Consider the following 22037-nt stretch of genomic DNA (forward strand, 5'->3'; position numbering starts at 1 on the left):
TGGACACGACTGAAGTGACTTAGCACGCAGCACGCAGTGTCTTCAAGGTCACACGAGCACAGGCAGCCTGTTCTCCCACCCCTAAATCACTTCTGGAGATTAAAAATGCGGGGCACCATGCTGCTCCTTCTACAGATGGAGAAATGCGAGGCCTAGGAAGGTCAAGTGTTCAGTTCCAGGTCCCACGGCTTGTGCCAGAATCTGACGAGGAGCCAGCAACTCGGCTCCACCACACAACGACTTCCCTCGGCCCTCCCGTGTCCAAGAAGGCGGCCCGGCCCCTACGACGCACGAGAGATTCCAGAGACGCAGAAAAAGGCCCGCTCACTTCGCTCTTAAGACCAGCTCATCCACGCGAACCAGGGAAACATTTGAGAGGGGCCCGCCCGCCAACCCCTAGCGACCCGAGCTAGGGGGCGTGGTGTCGCCTGCGTCTCCGCCTCCGCCGCCAGCCCCGGCTCAGCCCCACTGCGCGCGCCCCTCGCCCGGTCCTGCTGAGCGCGCGCGCGTCCTGGGCCCGGGGGCCCCTCTCTGCGCGCCCCTGGCCTGGCCCTATTGCGCGCGCGCGTCCCAGGGCCCGGGCCCCACTGCGCGCGCGCCGAGGCCGCAGGGGTTTGAAGCCCAGGCCCAGAGGGTCAGCCGCGCTCCGGGACACTGACGTGTCTCGGGTTGGGTCGGGACCGGGCGGTCCGGCCGGACTCGGCCTCGTCCCCCATCCCCCGCTCGCCGCCCCCGGCGTCGCTGGCGAAACCCGAGTGCGCGTTAGGCGCGGGGCCGCGTGACGCGCACCTGTCGGGGCTGGCCGGGCGGGCGGAAGAGAATGCGCCGGGCACCGACCTGGCCTGAGCCCGGCCAGCAGCACCGCGCGGCCCGCGCCGCCCCCGACGTTTCCCGGAGAAGCGGCCGACTCTGACGGGCGTGATGAAGTAAGCTGCCTCCCCCGCTTTCTCTCCGGCTTCTTGGGCCGCAGGAGGAGTCTTTTACAGCCGGATGGCGGCTGCGCGCTCCCGCCCCTGCGAACCCGCAGGCCCGGGAGTCCAGCCCCGCGTGGCTGTAAAATCTTCGGGCGTTTGATTGGGAAGAGTCACCCCAGCCACCACCCACCTGCCCCAATTCTCTTCCCCGCGTTCCTTCCGCAAAATAAATTATTCACTTCCTGTTCCTCAGATGCCTTGGCGTGGCAGTGCTGCGTGGTGGCGGTCCAGCTGGAGGCAGCCAGGCCCCGTCGAGGCTGGTCCGGAGGGGCCAGCGGCGTCTCCTTTTCCTGGACTTTCTGGAATTCAGTTCAGTGAGAGGAGAAATTGGAGCCCCCCACCCCAACTCCCACCTCCCTTGGGGATCGGCTTAATCTTTGGCGCTAGCGCTCAGGTTTCCATCAGCGTTTCAAATACATCCATCCAATGAATGGTTTTCCAGAAGCAGACCTGTCTGGGCCCCTGAAAATCAGCGCACTCAAACTTGAGTGTTTAAACGGAAGTGAGAACTTCTGGAGAAGTCATAAGCTGAAATTCCTTGCCCACCCACCCCACTGTCCCCTAGGCAGCCCTGTGGCTCCTGAAAGGTAGTCAGCGCGGGAAACCTTCAAAGACTGGGTGTATTTTAAACTATGTTTTACACTAACTGGGGCTTCCCAGGTGGCTCAGTGGTGAAGAATCCACCTGCCAATGCAGGAGACACAGGTTTGATCCCTGGGTGGGGAAGATCCCCTGAAGGTGGAAATGGCAACCCACTCCAGTATTCTTGCCTGGGAAGTCCCATGGACAGAGGAACCTGACGGGCTACTGTCCATGGGGTTGTAAAAGAGTCCGAAACGTTAGTTAGTACGTACTCTATAGTGATGCATAGAGTGTTTGAGCTTAGGAGGCTAACCTTCTGGCAAGTTTTAGGAGCACCTGAGAGGAAAATGCTCAGTGTTTGGCATGAGCAGAGCTCACTTTTAGGCAGTGTTTTTTTTTTTATGTAACCCTTTCTTTGAGGTACATAGCTGCTCAGCAGATACACACTCCAGGCAGGCATTCAAGTTATTTTATCCAAAGACTAATAAAATTTACTATTGTGGGATGGTTTTAGGCCCTTTAAAGGGGAAACTGTCAAATCTGTGGGCAAAGGGAAACCAAGAGGCTCCTTTGGTCATCTGTGGCTAATCCACTTCTCATTTTCTTAAAAAAATATTTATTTGACTGCATCAGGTCTTAGTTGAAGCATGCTAGATCTTTAGTCATGGCATGTGGGATCTAGTTCCCTGACCAGAGATGGAACCCTGGCCTTCTGCATTGGGAGCATGGAGGCTTAGCCACTGGGCCACCAGGGAAGTCCCTACCCACTTCTCATTTTATTGATGGAATTTGAACAAGGAAAAATGTCATTGCTTGTTGCCAGATTTCACTATGGATTCTGCCAGTCCCTAACCCACAGGCAGAGCAGGAAGTCTGGTTTTGCTTTCTGTTACCCTGAGCTGGGAGTTGGGTGGCTCTTTGTCTATGAGACCTCTTACCAGCATTGCCTCCCAAAGTATTTTCACAGCCACGATCTGGGTTTGTTTGGTTTTTTTTCTTTTGGCCAGACATTAAAATGAGGTGAATGTTACCCATCTTACAGCTGGAGAAAAGGCCCTGAACAGTTAAGTGAAAGTCCCAGGGCTGCAGAGTTAGAGGTTTGCTCTACTGCTGTATTCTTTGGCCTGGATTATAAACCCCTTATGGGCTGGGGTGGAGACTTTTTTAACCATCTCAGGTTTATGCCACTGTTGCTATTTAGTTGCTAAGTCACATCCAACTCGTTGTGACCCCGTGGACTCTAGCCCACCAGACTCCTCTGTCCACGGGATTTCCTAGGCGAGAATACTGGAGTGGGTTGCCATTTCCTTCTCCAGGGATCTTCCTGACCCAGGGATTGAACCCACGTCTCCTTCATTAGCAGGCAGATTCTTTACTTCTGAGCCACCTGGGAAGCCCTCTCAGCTTTATAGCCCTTTGACTTTTCATCAGTATGACTGGAAGTTCACAACGTTGTCAGTGAGCTGTTCATTGGCGTTTTTTCCTGCTGTGTGAAGTCGGTTGGTTTCCCAGCAGTTCCAAGAGACAAGCAAGAAACGCCACTTAATTCATGATGCTCTTGGTTTAATAATGACAGTGGCTAACAGTTATTGGATGCTTACTATATACCAAGCATCGTGCCGGGTGCTTTGTATGGATTGTCTCCTTTTGTGTTTCTTATCGACTTGTTTTCCCACTCTGTGGTTGAGGTTGGTTAGTTAGTCGTGTCTGACTCTGCAACCTCATGGGCTGCAGCATGCCAGGCTTCCCTGTCCATCACCAACTCCCGGAGCTTGCTCAAACTCATGTCCATCGAGTTGATGATGCCATCCAGCCATCTTATCTTCTGTTTTCCCCTTCTCCTCCTGCCGTCAATCTTTCCCAGCATCAGGGCCTTTTCCAGTGAGTCAGTTCTTCACATCAGGTGGCCAGAGTATTGGAGCTTCAGCTTCAGCATCAATCCTTCCAATGAATATTCAGGACTGATTTCCTTTAGGATTGACTGGTTTGATCTCCTTGCAGTCCAAGGGACTCTCAAGAGTCTTCTGCAACACCACAGTTCAAAAGCATCAATTATTTGGTGCTCAGCTTTCTTTTTGATCCAACTCTCACATCCATACATGACTACTGGAAAAACCGTAGCTTTGACTAGATGGGCCTTTGTTGGCAGAGTAATGTCTCTGCTTTTTAATATGCTGTCTAGGTTGGTCATAGCTTTTCTTCAAGGAACAAGCGTCTTTTAATTTCATGGCTGCAGTGATTTTGGAGCCCAAGAAAATAGAGTCTGTCACTGTTTCTATTCCTAATCTATTTGCAATGAAGTGATGGGACCGGATGCCATGATCTTAGTTTTTTGAGTGTTGAGTTTTAAGCCAGCTTCTTCACCCTCCTCTTTCATTTTCATCAAGAGGCTCTTCAGTTCCTCTTCACTTCTTGCCATAAGTGTGGTGTCATCTGCATATCTGAGGTTATTCATGTTTCTCCTGGCAATCATGATTCCAGTTTGTGCTTCATCCAGCCCCACATTTTGCATGATGTACTTGCATATAAGTTAAATAAGCAGGGTGACAATATACAGTCTTGATGTACCCCTTTCCTAATTTGGAACCAGTCCATTGTTCCATGTCCAGTTCTAACTGTTGCTTCCTGACCTGCATACAGGGATCTCAGGAGGCAGGTAAGGTGGTCCGGTATTCCCATCTCTTTAAGAATTTTCCACTGTTGTTATCCACACAGTTAACGGCTTTGGTGTAGTCATTAAAGCAGAAGTAGATGTTTTTATGGAACTTTCTTTCTTTTTTGATGAGCCAGCAGATGTTGGCAATTTGATCTCTGGTTCCTCTGCCTTTTCTAAATCCAGTTTGAACATCTTCAAGTTCTCAGTTCACGTACTGTTGAAACCTAGCTTGGAGAATTTTGAACATTACTTTGCCAGCATGTGAGATGAGTGCAATTGTGTGGTAGCTTGAACATTCTTTGGCATTGCCTTTCTTTGGGATTGGAATGAAAACTGACCTTTTCCAGTCCTGTGGCCACTGCTGAGTTTTCCAAATATGCGGGCATATTGAGTGCAGCACTTTCACAGCATCATCTTTTAGGATTTGAAATAGCTCAACTGGAATTTCCATCACCTCCACTAGCTTTGTTTGGAGTGATGCTTCCTAAGGCCCACTTGACTTTGCATTCCAGGATGTCTGGCTCTGGATGGTGAGTGATCACCCTATTGTGGTTATTTGGGTCATAAAGATCTTTTTTGTATAGTTCTTCTGTGTATTCTTGCCACCTCTTCTTAATATCTTCTGCTTCTGTTAGGTCTATACTGTTTCTGTCCTTTATTGTGCCCATCTTTGCATGAAATGTTTCCTTGATATCTCTGATTTTCTTGAAGAGATCTCTAGTCTTTCCCATCCTATTGTTTTCTTCTATTTCTCTGCATTGATCACTGAGGATGGCTTTCTTATCTCTCCTTGCTATTCTTTGGAACTCTGCATTCATATAGGTATATCTTTCCTTTTCTACTTTGCCTTTAGCTTCTCTTCTCCCATGCCTCTCACGCGACTTGGGGAAGGGAGCCATGGCGCCAGGACACCTCTATAGAGGTCTCCCATGACACAGATGTGGCCACAGTCTGAAACGAGACAGATACCTAGCAGCGCAAATATTCCACCTGTGGATGGCATCAGGCTTTGCCATGCCATAGTTCCTTTGGCTTAAGTATAATTGATAGTTGAAGTTGGAAGAGGTTAAATAACTTATATAAGGTCACATAGCTACTAAGTAGCTAAGATCCCAGAAAGGAGGGCCTCCCCCCTCCCCCAACAAGGGCCTTTCAGGTTTTAACACAGCAACTCAGCCTTAAATGCAGTGTCCTCATGATGTCAGAAGTGAGGTGAGTGAATCACTGTTAGAGTGGACATTGGAGGCCAAGGCCATTCACAGCAGTTGGTGGTCAGGGCAACCTGACCTGAGGAAGCAGAGCTGCTGACCAGTTTGGGTCGCTTATGGGAGTGTTTAGACCACTGTAATTCTGATCTTGGAAGGGAGCAGAATCTGTGTCCACTAAAACAATGTTGTTTTTGGCTTTTTTTTTTCCTAGTCTTTTTGAAAAATGTGTATTTATATATTTATTTGACTGCACTGGGTCTTAGTTGTGGCTCGAAGATCTTCAGTCTTCATCGCAGCCTCCGAACTCTTAGTTGCAGCATGTGGTATCTAGTTTTCCTTCCAGGGGTGGAACCTGGGCCCCCTGCATTGGTACTGTGGAGTCTTAGCCACTCCACCATGGAAGTTCCTCTAAAACAGTGTTTTAAATTTGTTATTTGGGGTTGTAGTCACACATTTTTTTTTTTCTTACCACATAGCAGCAGGCTTAATAGTGGCCCCCAAAGGTGTGCGCAAATTGTAACCCCAGAACCTGCAAAGGTGACTTTATTTGGAAAAATGATCTTTGCACATGTAATTGTGGATGTTTAGATGAGATCACCCTGGATTTAGGGTGGGTCTTTGTGTTCAATCGTGTCTGACTCTTTGTGACTCCATGAACTGTAGCCTGCCAGGCTCCTCTGTCCACAGAATTTTCCAGGCAAGACGGCAAGAATACTGGAGGGGATTGCCATTTCCTACTCCATGTCACACATTTTAGAGGTAGGTGGGAAGAAGGTGCTGGACCAGACTGCCTTGATTCAAGTCCTGTCACCTCTAAGCTGCCTGACCTTCAGTAAGTTATTTTCTCTCTCTGCACCTTAGTTTCCTCTCTTCTCATTCTAAAAATGGGCGCAATAATAGTACCTACCTCATGCTGTTCTATCCTCAGTTGTGTCCAGCTCTTGGCAACCTTGTTCATGGACTATAGTCCATCAGGCTCCTCTGCCCGTGGAATTTTCCAGGCAAGAATACTGGAGTGGGTTGCTATTTCCTTCTCCAGGGGATCTTCCCAACACAGGGATCGAACCTGCATCTCCTGTGTCTCCTGCATTGGCAGGTGGATTCTTTACCACTGCGCCTCCTGGGAAGCCGCCTACCTCATAAGCTGTGGCAAGTATTAAATGACGTGACACATGTGAAGCTCTTAGCCCAATATTTTGCATTTAGTTAAATGCTCTATAAATGTCTCTTTTATTATTCATAGTATCATTTCCGATAGTGAGCTGCTGCTAATGTGTGCTGTGTCACAGCGCTTAAGGTCACCATTAGAGATTCAGCGTCCACACAGGGCCGCCCATACAGAGTTGACAGTGGTCTTGGGCAAATGGGATTTATTTGTTCATTCAGCAAATGTTTATTGCGTACCTTCTGTGGGCCAGGCCCCGCTCTTTTTAAAAATTAATTAACCAATTTTGGCTGTGCTGTATCTTCGTTGCTGGGCGAGGGCCTTCTCTTGTTGCCCGGCACGAGCTCTAGGGAGAGAGCACCCAGTAGCTGTGGAGCACAGGCTTAGTTGCCCTGTGGGCGTGAGGAATCTTCCCAGATCAAGGGTCGAACCCTGGGTCCCCTGCTTTAGCAGGCAGATTCCTATCCACTGTCCCACTAGGGAAGCCCCAGACCTTGTTTTGGATACTGGAGATAGGCAGTGAACAAAACAGAAAAACCCATGTCGTCATAGGCACTTAATTATAGGTTCTTGAGGGGAGGGGTGATAGACGATAAACAAAAAAAATCTGCTTATCACATGCAGATATGTACTATGGGGAGACATAAAGCAGGGGATGAGATGAGGGTTGGAGGTTTACACTTTTACAGAGAGTCAGCTGAGAAAGCCTCACTGAGGTGACATTTCAGCAAAGAATTGAAATTAGTGAGGGAGTGAGCCACGTGGACATCTGCAGGGAAAAGTAGGTCAGGCAGCGAGAACAGCAAGTACAAGGGCCCTGGGGCAGGAGGATGGGTGGCTCGAGCCCAGAGAGGGGCAGAGTGTAGGAGAAAAGATCGAAGAGGTAAGAGATGGAAGGCCAGAGTGTATAGACCCTGCCGGCCACCGAACAGAAGGACAGGATCTGACCACAGAGCACTCCGACTCCTGGGTTCAGGCAAAGATGGAAATGAGAGGCCAGGGAGGTGGTTTCACACAAAGGTGATGGTGGCTAGGACCAGAGTGGAGAGATAGAATGTGGTGAGAATGGTGAGAAGTAGTTGTATTCTAGGTAAATGTTGGTGACAGAAACCACAGGACTTGCTGTCACATCGGATGCCCCAAGGTCTCTGGCCTGAGCCCCTGGAAGGGGGGAGTTTCCATTTACTGAGGATGGGCGATCTGCGTTTGGAGCGTTTGGGAGATAAGTGTCTGTTTTGAATGTGGTACGTCTTGTAGACACCCAGCTGTTGGTGTCATTGCAGTTGACTGTGTGAGACTGAGTTTAGGGGGAGAAAGTCCAGACTGGAAATAACGGCTTGGTGCACAGGCAGTGGTGTGTTGGTAAATGTTTACCATCCTCTGGAAGAGGTGGCAGTTGGTGGCCAGGAGCCAGCTTGATAGCATTTGCCAACACCTGCCGCATAAATAAATGTTCCCACGCCGGCCAGTTTCAAGCACGCCATTACAGAATACCTTCACCTTATAGATACCAGTCAATCCTAAAGGAATATTCATTGAATAACCCTGAATATTCATTGGAAGGACTGATGCTAAAGCTCCAATACTTTGGCAACCTGATGCGAAGAGCTGACTCATTGGAAAAGACCCTGATGCTGGGAAAGATCGAAGGCAAAGGGAGAAGGGGAAAGCAGAGGATGAGATGGTTGGATGGTGTCACTTGACTCAATAGACATGAATTTGAGCAAACTACGAGAGAGAGTGGAGGACAGAAGAGCCTGGTGTGCTGCAGTCCATGGGCTCGCAAAGAGTTGGACATGACTTCGTGACTGAACAACAGATGCAGTAGGTTAAATAATGTCAAGAGCATAGATAATAGTAACATGAAGTAAATCAATTAGGGAGTATTGAGTGTTTAATATCTTTGTTTTTAAATATAGCTTCTTTGATTCTGAACTTGTGTAATTCAGTTTTAATAGGGGCCGTGTTTAACATCTGACTTGACAAATTCCTGAAAATTTAGGAATTGAATCTCTTATGCAGATATGTGATGGCTCTCACACACCATTTGAATTACAGGGACCAAAGATTGACCTCACGAGGTGATGGGAATAAGGATTCTATGAGTTTAGCGGGGGGGAAGTGGTCTCAGAGCCGATCTTGGGGTTCTGTCCCTTGTCTAGCTCCAAGGGGTTTAATGCAGGTCACAGTTGATGATGATGGGTTCGACTTACCTCCACATAGGGGTGTCTGTACAAAAGGCCCAGAGAACAGAGGAGAGAGTGTGGGAAACATACTGGAGCTGGCGAGTGTAGAAGGGACTGGCACATCCCCTTGTACTTCAGCAAAAACTCCTCTTCACTTTGAACTTTTGTTTCACTCCCACACACTCTTGTAAAAAGTGCCAAGCTCATGAGCTGTGATTTGAAGAAAATTCCTCTTCCCCCTGCCTGGCAAACAGAAAGCAGAGGTCAAAGGTGTGGATGTGTCACCAGGGAAGGGACAGAGTGCCAGCAACTGCTAGCGTCCACCTCCTGGCTCCTTTCTCTTGCCCCTTGCCTGCTGGGGCCAGAGGGTCAGAGCTGCTTCCTCCTGTGGTTTCCCAGAACCGGCTCTGCCACCCAAGTGCCCGCCCAGGCCGGGGCTGTGCCGAGACTGGTCCTGGGTGCGCCGCACGTCTGCCTCTCTCGCTCGGGAACCCTGCTTCTGGTCCATACCCTCTGGCTGGCCACGTCCACGCTTGCAGCTTTGGGGATGTTAGCAGAGCCTCACTTTAAAAGGTGAGTCTCCCAGAAGGTCCAGTAGGAACCCCTCACCCTGGAGCTGGGGGCAGCGAGAGGTGCTCTGGACTCTGGACATGGGCCTGTCCAGTCCCGACTCTTGGATGAGCCTGTCACACCCTGGAAAAAGCCTCCGCCACACCTCACTTTGTAGCAAAGTGGGCACTAGTGGTAAAGCAGGAGATGTAAGAGACGTGGGTTCGATCCCTGGGTTAGGAAGATCCGCTGGAGGAGGGCACAACAACCCACTCCAGTATTTTTTTTTTCATTTATTTTTATTAGTTGGAGGCTAATTACAATATTGTAGTGGTTTTTGCCATACACTGTCATGAATCAGCCATGGATTTACATGCGTTCCCCATCCCGATCCCCCCTCCCGCCTCCCTCCCTATCCGATCCCTCTGGGTCTTCCCAGGGCACCAGCCCTGGGCACTTGTCTCATGCATCCAACCTGGGCTGGTGATCTGTTTCATCCTTGATAGTATACTTGTTTCAATGCTGTTCTCTCAGAACATCCCACCTTCACCTTCTCCCATAGAGTCCCAAAGTCTGTTCTGTATATCTGTGTCTCTTTTTCTGTTTTGCATATAGGGTTATTGTTACCATCTTTTAAAATTCCATATATATGCATTAGTATACTGTATTGGTGTTTATCTTTCTGGCTTACTTCACTGTGTATAATGGGCTCCAGTTTCATCCATCTCATTAGAACTGATTCAAATGAATTCTTTTTAATGGCTGAGTAATATTCCATGGTGTATATGTACCACAGCTTCCTTATCCATTCGTCTGCTGATGGGCATCTAGGTTGCTTCCATGTTCTGGCAATTATAAACAGTGCTGCGATGAACATTGGGGTGCACATGTCTCTTTCAGATCTAGTTTCCTTGGTGTGTATGCCCAGGAGTGGGATTGCTGGGTCATATGGCAATTCTATTTCCAGTTTTTTAAGGAATCTCCATACTGTTCTCCATAGTGGCTGTACTAGTTTGCATTCCCACCAACAGTGTAAGAGGGTTCCCTTTTCTCCACACCCTCTCTAGCACCCACTCCAGTATTCTTGCCTGGAGAATTCCATGGACAGAGGAGCCTGGCAGGCTCTGGTCCATAGGGTTGAACAAGATTCAGACACAACTGAAGTGATTTAGCATGCACGGATGTGCATGCTGCTGGCAAGTATTTGGAGTAATAATTGTAAATGAGATTGCATCCTCCACACACTGAAGTTAGAGCTTCAGAGAGCTTGGTCTTTTAACTTCTGAGTGACTCCCAGTTATCAGTACCATGCTTTCTACTTCAGTCCTGTATTTCCTGGCCTAAACTGCCTTTAGAAAGGTGATGGCCATCTCCCACATAATAGAGAGGTTATCTCCTTTCCTTGGAAAACAGTTTCCTGGGAGGAAAGTGCTGTCGAACTCCTCTAGCTGCCTCTCTTCACAGGTGGGGAAACTGCAGTTCCCAGCTAGGAACATGCAAGTTCAAGGTTACAAGATGTTTAGATTTTTCTGTGTACTAATCACCACATGTTCCAGTCCGCAGTTGAATACACTGTCCTCCTGTCCGGTGGGTCATACATTGCACTCATGGTTTTCTTATTTATTAATTAAACATAGATGCAGTTCATAGCAGGATTGGCCGTTGGAATGCCACTTCTGTGTTTTTTTGGCCAAGTTCAAGTATGTAATCTTAGGAGATGTATTTCGTAGCCCATTGCTCTCAGAGGAGGCAAGGAAGCAGGAGAAAGTTTTTCAGAAAATCCTTTAGAAGAAGAGGTTTGCAGCCCGAGAGCAGTTTAGGCCACAGGTGGCCATGGAGGCTCTATCCCTGTTACCTCTGCTCCAGGGGCTAGGAGCCTGGTCTTGACTTTGATGTAATTGGACTTCTCAGAACCTGTTTATTCCTCTGTTGGGGCAACAGAGAGGACATCTCTATACCTGTGTACCTATCTACTCAGGGTATAAGGGCAGGCGGGGGAGGGGGGGGGTGTGTTGCATAGACATCTGGGTGTGTCCTGTACTGTCTGCAGGGCTGTGCTCTGGAGCTCCTGAGAGGAGAGAGCAGCACAGGTTTTCCTGGCAGCTGCAGCAGCCTGATGCCGTGCTGGGCAGGGGCAGGGTGCACTCTACATTAATTAACTTAGCATTTGCTTTTTGTTGTTGTTGGCTTTTTATATGTGTGTGTGTATGCATGCAGTGTGTGTGTGCTCAGTCATGTCTGACTCTTTGCAGCCCCGTGGAGTGTAACCCACCAGGTTCCTCTATCCATGAGATTTCCCAGGCAAGAATACTGGAGTGGGTTGCCATTTCCTCCCCCAGGAGATGTTCCCGATCCAGGGATCAAACTTGCGTCTCTTGCATTGGCAGTTTAATTCTTTACCACTGCGCCACCTGGGAAACCCAATATATATTATATGTACATTTAGCTGTCCTGAGTCTTCTGGAGAAGGGTATGGCAATCCACTCCAGTATTCTTGCCTAGAGAATTCCATGGACAGAGGAGCTGGTGAACTACAGTCCATGGGGTCACACAGAGCCAGACAAGACCGAAGTGACTGAGTGCACACACACCCACTGGGTGTGTGTTGTGACATGTGGGATCTAGTTCCCTGATCAGGGATCAAACCCAGGCCCCTGCTTTGAGAGTGAGGAGTCTTAGCCACTGGACCACCAGGGAAGTCTAACTTAGCATTTGTATAGGGTTTTTGTCACTGGTGTCATCTCAGCTAGTCTTTGCAAACCTCCATTTAGTTTGGGGGGTATTAGCCCCTTTGATAGGTGAGGACTGACAGGTGACTTGATTGGATCACGCAGAGCTCGGACGTGGCCTTAAGCCCAGGTCTTCTGACCCAAAGGCCACCTTCCTCCACTCGACTCGGGGAGCCATTTCACACAGCACCTGGGGCCTTAGGCTCTGGAACTGGACAGTGGACTTGGCCTGCTGTCTGCTCATCTGTGAAATGGGATCCTTGCAGGACTCCTTCCCAGCGCTGTGTGGAAGGAAGGTTGAGACTGTGTTTACATCGTCTGGCACACGCTGACTACTAGGTAGATGTCAGGTTTATTAGGCTCGAGGTTATCAGTAACCAGGTTTTGAAGGAGGATGGGTCCATTGCCAAAATTCAAGGTAGCTTTGAAATGCCCATGTTTGCACCTGCCCTGGGCCCACTGGGGTCAGAGGTTCACTGTCCTGGCGAAGGCAGTAGGAGGCAGGAATGTGCATTTTGAGGGGGCTTTCCTGGAGAATCTCCCTGCAGTGCCGAGACCCGGGTTCAATTCCTGGGTCAGAGAAGATTCCCTGGAGGAGGGGATGGCAACCCACTCCAGTATTCTTGCCTGGAGAATCCCATAGACAGAGGAGCCTGGCGGGTTACAGTCCATGGGGTTGCAAAGAGTTGGATACGACAGAAGCAACTTAACACATATACATGCACATGTATTTTGAAAACCCTGCAGCCGAATCAGATCTGATGCTTTCCTCTGACACTGGCCCTGACTCGGCTTCACTGCTCAGCATTCCAGACCCTGCTTCTCTCGGTGGTCTCTTTGGGCCAGCTTTCAGCACCTTAGGCCCCATCCCCAGACCCTCTGCCCCAGAATCTGCATTTTTGAAAGAATTCTCCAAGAGATTCATAAGCACATTGAAGTTTGAGAAACACTGTTAAGGTTAAAAACATGGTAATAAGAAAAGCAAACGCTCAGGACTGCTCCCTTCCTGACTCATTTAGGAAAGGGTTGTTCCCTGGTTGTTTAGCAATCACAGAGTAAGCGGCCGTGTTGCAATAACTGATATTTCTGATGTGTATTTGTTTAAAGGAGGCTGGGGATGTAAGCAAGAGATAAGGGCATCTAACCTGAGCTCTGGGAGCCCAGAGAGGGCTGGGCAGAGAAGACTGCAGCAGACTTCAGAGTCAGAACAGGGTTAAGTGGAGGTCTGGGGGTTGGCTCAGGTTTTCTGCCATCTCCTGGGGTGGAGGTAGCAGTGATGGCCCTCCAAGCTCCCTCACCTGCCTCAACAGGCCTGTCCAGACCTCTGGCTGCCAGTGTCCGATCAGGAGCTCCGAGACGCAGCTGCCAGCTGGCGGCTTCTCCTTCTCCAGGCTGTTCCCTGGGCTTCAGATTTCTTGCTGCCTCTTTCCCGCACTGACCTTGCAGCTTTTCCTTCCCTCCAAACAGGGGCGGTTTGCCAGTTAAGAAGGAAGTGCTTGATGGGCCAAGGATAGGGATTGGAAAGCAGAAGAAGAAAGTTGAATGGCCCCGTGGTCTGAATTCGGGCACGAGTGCTGATAATGGACAGTGGAAGAGGAGGCTGGGGGTGCCGTGCGTTGGGTCCCTTGGTCCTTCAGTTAGACCTCCCATGACGGGAAGGTCTGGTGTCCTATAGATTCTGGTGCAGACACTGTTGCTGGGTCCTCATCTTGGTTTGACCGCTAACTGAGGCCATGTTGGAGATGAATCTCAAGAGAGGTGGGGAAAGAAGGGAAGGGAAGAGTGAGGGGAGGGGTCTGATGTCAGAGTGGGGGACAGATCTGGTCCCTCAATACAGCGAATGGTGTTGGGGTGAGGGGAGGTCTGCAGGGCCTTTTCGGAATTCCTTCTGTCTCTTTAAACCTCAGTTTCCCCATCTGCATAACCAGATTGGCACCTCATTGTTGAAGACTGTGTTAACCCTTTATGGGGAGAGCACCTGCCATATAATCAGTGCCAAGCCAGTCATCCTCATTCCTTCTTCAGTCCTCCCATACCCCAGGCTGGGCCCCAGGCCCCGACCTGGGTCTGAGAGCCGTGTCACGTTCCTCTCCATTCCTTCTGTCTTTCCTCCAAAGCACTGGCCTTGGCAGGGACTTGGAGAATAGGAGAGCCAGGGAGTGAGAATTGAACATATCCAGCCCTACAGCCTCAGTCTGAACAGAAAGCCAGAGAAAGTAAACCCTCCTTGCGTCAGTGACAAGTCTGGGGCCTTGCCTTTCCTGCATGTCAGCTGCTTCAGTTTAGACTGAAAACCAGCCAAGAAGTTAGACTAACCTCAGGGAGACCGTAGTGTGTAATTCCTGCCCATCAGCTCTGAAGTCAAGGAGCCGGATGCCTGCTTGGCTTCCCCCACTTTCTCACCACAGGACTTTCACCTGCCTGAGCCTCAGCTTGTCTGTCTCTAGCAGTAGGGGACTGTGATAGTACTCCTCCACTGGTTCTTTTTTTCCTGTAATATTTCTTTATTTGGCTGCGCTGGGTCTTAGTTGCAGCACTTGCGAACTTCGATCTTTGTTGCAGCATGCAGGATCTTTAGTTGCAGCTTGTGACTTCTTATTTGCAGCGTGTGGGACCTAGTGCCCTGACCAGGAATTGAACCTGGGCCTCCTGCAGTGGTAGCTCAGAGTCTTAGCCAGGGAAGTCCCCCCTCTGCTGGTTCTCTGCAAGGCTCTTGTCTGGATTCAGGGAAATCTGATGCACAGAAATATTTAGCTCAGTGTTTGGCACATGCAGCATCAAACATTCAGGGTTTGATGCTATTAACATACACTATAATGTATGCTAACCCGTCCTAGTCCCATAATGATAGCCACCACTTATCTAGTGCTTAATAGGTGGTAGGCATTGTCCAAGACATTCTCAGCAGTCACTCATTTCCTTCTTTTAACAGCCCTCTGGTGTAGGTACCATGAATACCCTCGTTTCTGATGAGGAAACTGAGGTACAGAGGTTAAATAATTGTTCAAGTTCAGGGTTGAGCTGGGAGTCAAACTCACTTGGTTCCAGAATCCAAGTTTTTGATCACAGTGCTGCAGCAATGATTAGTGGTCATTTTGTGGACTTCCCTGGCAGTCTGTGGCTAAGACTCTGTGTTCCCAGTGCAGGGGGGATGGGTTCTGTCCCTTGTCAGGGAAGATCCTGCATGCTGAGCGGCCAAAAAAAAAAAATGTTAGTGGTCACTTTGTGCTTGGAGTCCAATAGATACAGGAAAAGCAGACAGAGAAGTGAGGGGGCGACAATGTCCCCCCAGCTCCAGGTTGTCATCTAGGACCATGGCCTGCTGCTCTGATGACCCCGGCCACCCATGCTGATGGACAAGACTGGTGTTCATCGTAGAGTGGACGGCTCCAAGCGCACGACCACGCTGGGGCCTCCCTGGGGGCTGCCGCTCCCGCACAGAACGGCCCCCCTCCAGCGAGTGGCGTTATCTCTGCTTACAGGGTAGGCTCCTGGCCCACTGGCTGCTTGGCACAGAAGCCAGGCTGTGAGGAGGGAGAGGGAAGCTGTGCGACTGACACATTTTCCTGTGAAACAGGTGGCTGTTCCTTGCCAGGCAGGAAATGTTTGATAACCTAGGGATGTGTTCCCCCCCCAACATCGAAGCCATCGAGCCATGTCTGATCCTTCCTTGTTGCTTCTCTGTCTTTCCTAGGTGCCCAGGCATCTGGAAGATGCTCATGGCGGCTGTGTGCGTGGCCCTGCTCAGCAGCTTGCAGGCCCAGGATCTCCCCGGACAGGTCTCCATCATCCTGCTGGGAGCCACCGGGGACCTGGCCAGAAAGTACCTGTGGCAGGGCCTGTTCCATCTGTACCTGGAGGAGGTGGGGAAGGGCCACCATTTTCGCTTCCACGGGACCGCTCTGACGAGCACCGAGCAGGGCCAAGAGGTCATCGCCAAGGTCCTGGAGTCCCTGTCCTGCCCCAGGGACATGGCCCCGGGTCACTGTGCTGAACTAAAGGCTCAGTTCCAGCAGCTGAGTGAGTACCGCCAGCTGAAGACGCCCAAGGACTACCTGGCCCTGAGCAAGGACATCGAGGCCCAGGTCGAGCACGAAGGCCTCCGGGAGATTGGCCGAATTTTCTACCTCTCAGTGCCGCCCTTTGCCTACGTGGACATCGCCCGCAACATTAACAGCAGCTGCCGGCCAGGCCCCGGTGCCTGGCTGCGTGTCGTGCTTGAGAAACCCTTTGGCCATGACCTCCACTCTGCCCAGCAGCTGGCCGCAGAACTGGGGAGCTTTTTCCGGGAAGAGGAGATGTACCGGGTGGACCATTACCTGGGCAAGCAGGTGAGCCGCAGCCCGGAGCCTGCAGGGTAGAGGGAGCTGGGGTAGGTAAGACCCTGTGCACCACTGAGTGTGGAATTGGCCCCGAAGGCATTGTGAGATCTGGGCTCCCATGGTCATCTTGACTCTGGGCAGGAGGTGAATGGAAGCGGCAGGACTGCTTGGCCCTTGCCCATGTATCCTGTTATTTTTATATCCTATCTTCTGTTTCCCAGCCTGGGTCTGGGCTCTGATTCCTCAGCATGGCCCCGTGTTCTGTACCGAGGGGGCCCTGAGACTCTGGGGTCTGGGCCCGGCTTCTGGGTGGGCATGCTGTGAGAATTAGAATTAACCACATTACTCCGTATCCATCTGCCTTTTCTCAACACCTTTTCCTTTCCAAGTTCTGTTTTGAGTCAGAAGCCTGGTGACAAGATCTTAAAACAGGATAGGGACTCTTTGAGTCCTTGCTTCTCCTCTAGGCCCTATGGTGAAGCAAGGGGCTGGCCTCCTGGGTGAGGCTGGTCAGCTGGCCAGTTCAATCTGAGCAGACCCTCAGGGCCCCTCAGGACACCTCTTCCTGGAAACCAGAGCAGAAAACACACGAGCACGTGTGTTCTCTGGCCCTGACCAGGCCATGGGCCCAGGGCCACGTTGGGGTCATCACGGAGTCATCTGGGGTGGAGGCATCACCTTACATCCAGTTCTCTTTGGAGCTGCAGTGTTCCAAAGATAAGCCCTTAGACCAATGCCTGTCCTGGTAGGTTTTCACTTGTTTAGGGGAAAATTATATTAAAAAAAAATACTGGATGGTATTCAATTTGAAACTTTTCTTGCTCCAATTTTAGTGTTAAAACACCTTTCTTTTATTAAAAATGGATGGTAATAGAAGATCAGTTCAGTTTAGTTGCTCAGTCGTCTCTGACTCTTTGCGACCCCATGGATTGCAGCATGCCAGGCTTCCCTGTCCATCACCAACTCCCGGAGCTTGCTCAAACTCATGTCTATCAAGTCGGTGATGCCATCCAACCATCTCATCCTCTGTCCCCTTCTCCTCCTGCCTTCAGTCTTTCACAGCATCAGGGTCTTTTCCAATGAGTCAGTTCTTCCCATCAGGTGGCCAAAGTATTGGAGTTTCAGCTTCAGCATCAGTCCTTCCAATGAATATTCAGGACTGATTTCCTTAAAGATTGACTAATTGGATCTCCTTGCAGTCCACGGGACTCTCAAGAGTCTTCTCTAACACCACAGTTCAGAAGCATCAATAGAAGGTAGAGAATCTAAAAAAGGCTGCTAACCCTGTGGAGGTCACTGAGAGGTTCTTGAGTCCTTACTGGGCTGTGAAGGCCTGGCATCCAGGGACTTTTGCTCCCTAGAGTGTCTCCTCTGAGCGGGATGGAGAGGTTGCAGGCCCTTCCTTGGGGTCAGGATTCCCTCTTGGTCCCCAGAGAAACCCATAGCTCTGCAGTCTTCCTCCGTGGCAGGTAGTGGCCCAGATCCTGCCTTTCCGAGACCAGAACCGTGCGGCCCTGGACGGCCTCTGGAACCGGCACCACGTGGAGCGGGTGGAGGTCGTCATGAAGGAGACACTGGACGCGGAAGGTGCGTGAGCGGTCCCCGCCCTGCATCAGTGGTTTGGCATTGGCCCCCGCGCCATGGCCAGTGCTGTGTGTGTGCGTGCTCAGTCACTAAATCATGTCCAACTCTTTTGAGACCCCATGGACTGTAGCCCGCCAGGCTCCTCTGTCCATCAGATTTTCCAGGCAAGAATACTGGAGTGGGTTGCCATTTTTCTCCTCCAGTGCTTGCTTAGAAGATTTCGCTGGTGTGCAGTCTCCTTTCAGGGCCTGTGTGTGCCCAGTTCTGGGCCATGCCATACCCCAGGGGGCCCGCAGGCAAGTCCTAGATGGTGACGGCTGCTCTTAGGGAGCATGTAGTTGGGTTATGTAGACTTGGCCAAGGCACTGAAATGCTGGCTGGCAGTAAACCCTGGGAGGTAAGCTGGCTTCCTTGTTGAGTGTGGTGGAAACCATCAGCGCGCAGGGCTCCCAGGCTTCTGCTTATAGCAGCAGCCCCCTTTGCTTTCATCTCCTCTCTTCTCTTTACCTCCCATCCTTGCGGTTCATTAATTCTCAGCTCAGTGGTTGCATTGTCAGGGAGGCCCTGCTGAGTGTCCCAACAAGGTCCACTCCTGCTGCACACTTCACATGAACACGCCTCCCTTCCCTGTCCCTCCATGGCCTCGTCTCAGTCCCCCGTCTGTCTGTCTGTCCCACTGGACTGGAGGCTTCAGGCCACCTTCTCGTGGCATCTGGCCCGCACCTGGGAAGTGCTGACCGAACACTGCAGGAATCAGCAGTATTGACCTGGGAGTCAGGACTCCTGCATGTCAGACCCGTCTCTTCCCCGAGTGACCTCGCTGCATCCTGTCCCTCGTCTGTGTGGCCACCAACTGTGTCAACCTCAGCAGCTGAGGCCCCTTGAGCCCTGGCTTTCTGTGACTCCATCACATCTCGTGAGCATTGGCTCTGTGTGTTCGGAGCTTCAGTTGTTTTACCACAATGGTAAAAGCTAGTTCTTACCATGTCCTGAGGCCCCAATAGCCAAATGGGAAGGGCGCTATTATTAGCCTCCACCTACGGATGAAGTTTGGTGATGAGCCCAAGGTCACGGCCGGATATGGTGTAGCCGGGTCCCCGTCCAGGCAGTCTGGCTCCAGCCCCAGGCTCTGCACCATTGCAGCCAGCTCATCCCCCAACTGCGTGCTGCAGCCCTAGGCCGCCGTCCCACCCTTCAGTGTGGGCCTGGGCAGAAAGGTGGGCCCCAGACCCCTTGGGCCTAGAAGGGGCCCAGGAGGTCTGTGTCTCTTCTCCGCTCCTTTCCTCCTGTCAGCTTTCTCCCCTTTCCCCTTTGACATGGGTTTAGTGCTGGAAGCTCTGGGTGGGTTTTGGGGGGGGGCGTTCAGGCATGGGGACCCAGCTGCCTGCTGTCCCCTGATGCCTCATGGGTTCACCTGGGGATATATATTGGGACAGACTCCAGAATGAATGATGCAGATGGTGCTGCCAGGGCCAGGTGGGAGGAACGGTGGGCTAGGGTACCAGACAGGAGCCAGCTTCCAAGGGCCCTGCCGTCCTAAAGAGGAGCTGGGCTTCTCTGTCTGGAGCCTGTGTGAGAAAAGGGTGCCCTCCCCACTGCAGTGAGCCTTTGTGGCTCTCTTCAGGCCTTCCAGATTTCCTCTCCTGTCCTTAGCAGGGGCTCAGGCTGTGGGTTTCCGCCTGGGGCCTGTGTGTGCCTCCTGTCCTGGCAGGACTGAGGGCTGGGCCGTGCCCTGGCTTCATCCGCAGAGACATGACCTACAGATGACCTACAGATCTGGTGCCAAGCGCCTGGCTGGGGGCGGGTGGGGGCCAGCCCCTCTCTGCCTGGATGTGACACTGGGGCTCCTCTCCTCCCCCATTTCTGGCAGCTCCTTCCCCAGTCCTACCCTGTGATGTCTGGAGTCACCAATTGGTGCTGTTGCTTCTTATTTCTTCCACCCTGCCCCGTCGTTCTTGGTTGTTGTTGTTCAGTCACTAAGTCCCATCCAACTCTTTTGGACCCCATGGAATGCAGCACGCCAGGCTTCCCTATCCTTCACTATCTGCCGGAGTTAGTTCAAACTCATGTTCATTGAGTCGGTGATGCCATCCAACCATCTCATCTTCTGTCGTCCCCTTCTCCTCCTGCCTTCAATCTTTCCCAGCATCAGGGTCTTTTCCTATGGATCAGCTCTTCATATGAGGTGGCCAAAGTGTTGGAACCATCCTTCTTGATATTTGATGTCATTTGTAGAATCCATATGAAGCCAGGAGCTAGGCAAAGGCCCTTCCTTGCAAAGGTGCCTTTGAATGTCGGAGAAAGGAAGACAGAAAGGTAGGCCAAGGTCTGAGCAGATCTGTTAGCCATGGCAAGCCCATGGCAGGGAGAATCTTGGGTTTGACTGCTAGTATGACTGCTGAGGTTTAGAGCAGAGGGCGGCCTGTGGCTCTGCCTTCAGGGCTGCTATGTGGGACCAGAGCACCAGCCCGATTGCCTTTGGGGTGTGGGTTCTGAGCAGTGAGTCTTATTTTTGCCAGCTCCAGAGTACATGCTGCTTCACTGGGTCCAGAGCAGGGCAGGCCTCGGGGACCCACCAGATGTGCGGGGCTCACAGCCAGGGCAGGGTTGGTTCAGACCGCTCTCCTTGTCAGAGGTGGCCAGCAGCACAGCAGCTGTCCTGGGTGCCGCATCTCCCTGGCAGGTGTGTACACAGGCCTGACGGTGTAGGGTGGGATGACTTCCTGCCTCTGTGCTCATCCCTTCAGCGAGGGGCTGTGAACCTGGGTCCTCGGGAACAGCCAGAACTGGGGGTTCTCTTCCCTGTGCCTCTGTTTCTCCTTCTCCCTCCCTCTCCTTCTGTCTTGTCTCTCTCCCTGGGGGCTAGGGGACCCAGAAGAACAAGCGTTCTCTGCATCCCAAGGGAGGGCCCTTGTGCGTCCCCGGCACTGATCCTCTCCCGTCCGGATCTGCTTCAGGGCCCTGCTGGACTCAAGCTCAGGCTGGAGAGAGAGGACAGGAGCTGGGGATCCTGCAGTCACCCCACCATGGCCAGTAACCCTGTGTCCAGCAGACCAGGGTCGTGGTTGTGCCTCCCCCTGGGGTTGGGGGTAGGAAGCTTCAGGAGGAGACTGCCCGCCCTGCCAGAGGTCACAGCATCCTGCTGTCCTGTGAGCTCAGCCGGCACGGTGCTGCAGTGAGGCCGAGGGCGGCCAGCAAGCGTCCAGGCAGGAGTCCCAGCCCTGTGGTCTGACAGTGAAGCAGAAGGACAGAGTGTGGGGGCCTTCTCCCCTCCCGCACCCCCCTCACTCACTCCTGCGCCAGGAGGCCCCCGAGGGACCCCGCTCCTAGACTGTGGCCTAAGTGCTAGAAGGGAAGGGGCTACGGGCCAGGCCTGGTCCCAGACAGACCCTGAGTGGGGACGTCTGAGCAGCACGGGGGTTTGGATGTCTCCTCCACCCTACCCCACCCCCACCCGTCCCCTGGCTCCCTCCCTCCGTGCCTCCCCGCCTGCTGTGAGAGGTTTTTTTCTCCTCTCCTGCCGCAGCCTCTGGCCCAGAGGAGTTCGCTGCAGTTGAGGCTGCTGCAGAGGCAGGAGTGGGGAATAAAGGAGGTCGGGGGAGGGGAACGGTCCTCCTGCAGCCCCAGCTCCCTCTCATCCTTGTCTGGGCCACCCCTCTTGGAAGTCCCGTCCTAAGAGTCACAGAAGCCCTGGCCAACCCCCCGCTCCAGGGGTCTCCCAAGGCAGCCCTCTGGGTCATCCAGGGAGTGACATTGTTTGGGCCGCTAGCCCGTGTGTGGAGGTGACCCCCACCTGCCCTCTTCACAGCCACTGGGATGGGCTCTGCTGAAAGGGGGGCTGTCCTCACGGGGCTGCCGTCCCCCCACCTAGAAGTGCAGGGAGGGGGTCCCAGGTCTATGGCACCCCAGAACCCAGGCTCCTAACCACTGCGCCCGCAGCTTCAGTCTGTCCAAGTCCCCGGCAGTTGGCCTTCCTGCCAGACATGCCCCGGGTATCTCTCTGCCACCCCGGTTCCCCTCTGGCTGAAGGGCTCTCCTTTTTTTTTTTTTGGCAAGAGGAAGGAGGGAGCTTTCCTAAGGAC

The 22037-nt window shown here is 52.0% G+C and overlaps 1 protein-coding gene across 2 annotated transcripts in view; it reads left to right on the plus strand.

The window, feature by feature from the left end:
* Window positions 1-475: 475 nt before the first annotated feature.
* Window positions 476-22037, plus strand: part of H6PD (hexose-6-phosphate dehydrogenase/glucose 1-dehydrogenase) — a 40123-nt gene continuing 18561 nt past the window's right edge. Inside the window, exons 1-3 of one of the 2 annotated variants that reach the window (XM_020882264.2) lie at window positions 476-926; window positions 15744-16380; window positions 17841-17958. In XM_020882264.2, coding sequence (XP_020737923.2) covers window positions 922-926; window positions 15744-16380; window positions 17841-17958 — 760 coding nt within the window. In that variant the 5' untranslated portion in view covers window positions 476-921. Of the gene's footprint in view, window positions 927-9124; window positions 9345-15743; window positions 16381-17840; window positions 17959-22037 lie in introns of those variants that run through there. The other variant, XM_020881552.2, reaches the window with a different exon arrangement.

The sequence above is a fragment of the Odocoileus virginianus genome, chromosome 11 (genome assembly GCF_023699985.2).
Source record: "Odocoileus virginianus isolate 20LAN1187 ecotype Illinois chromosome 11, Ovbor_1.2, whole genome shotgun sequence".
Taxonomy (NCBI): Eukaryota; Metazoa; Chordata; class Mammalia; order Artiodactyla; family Cervidae; genus Odocoileus; species Odocoileus virginianus.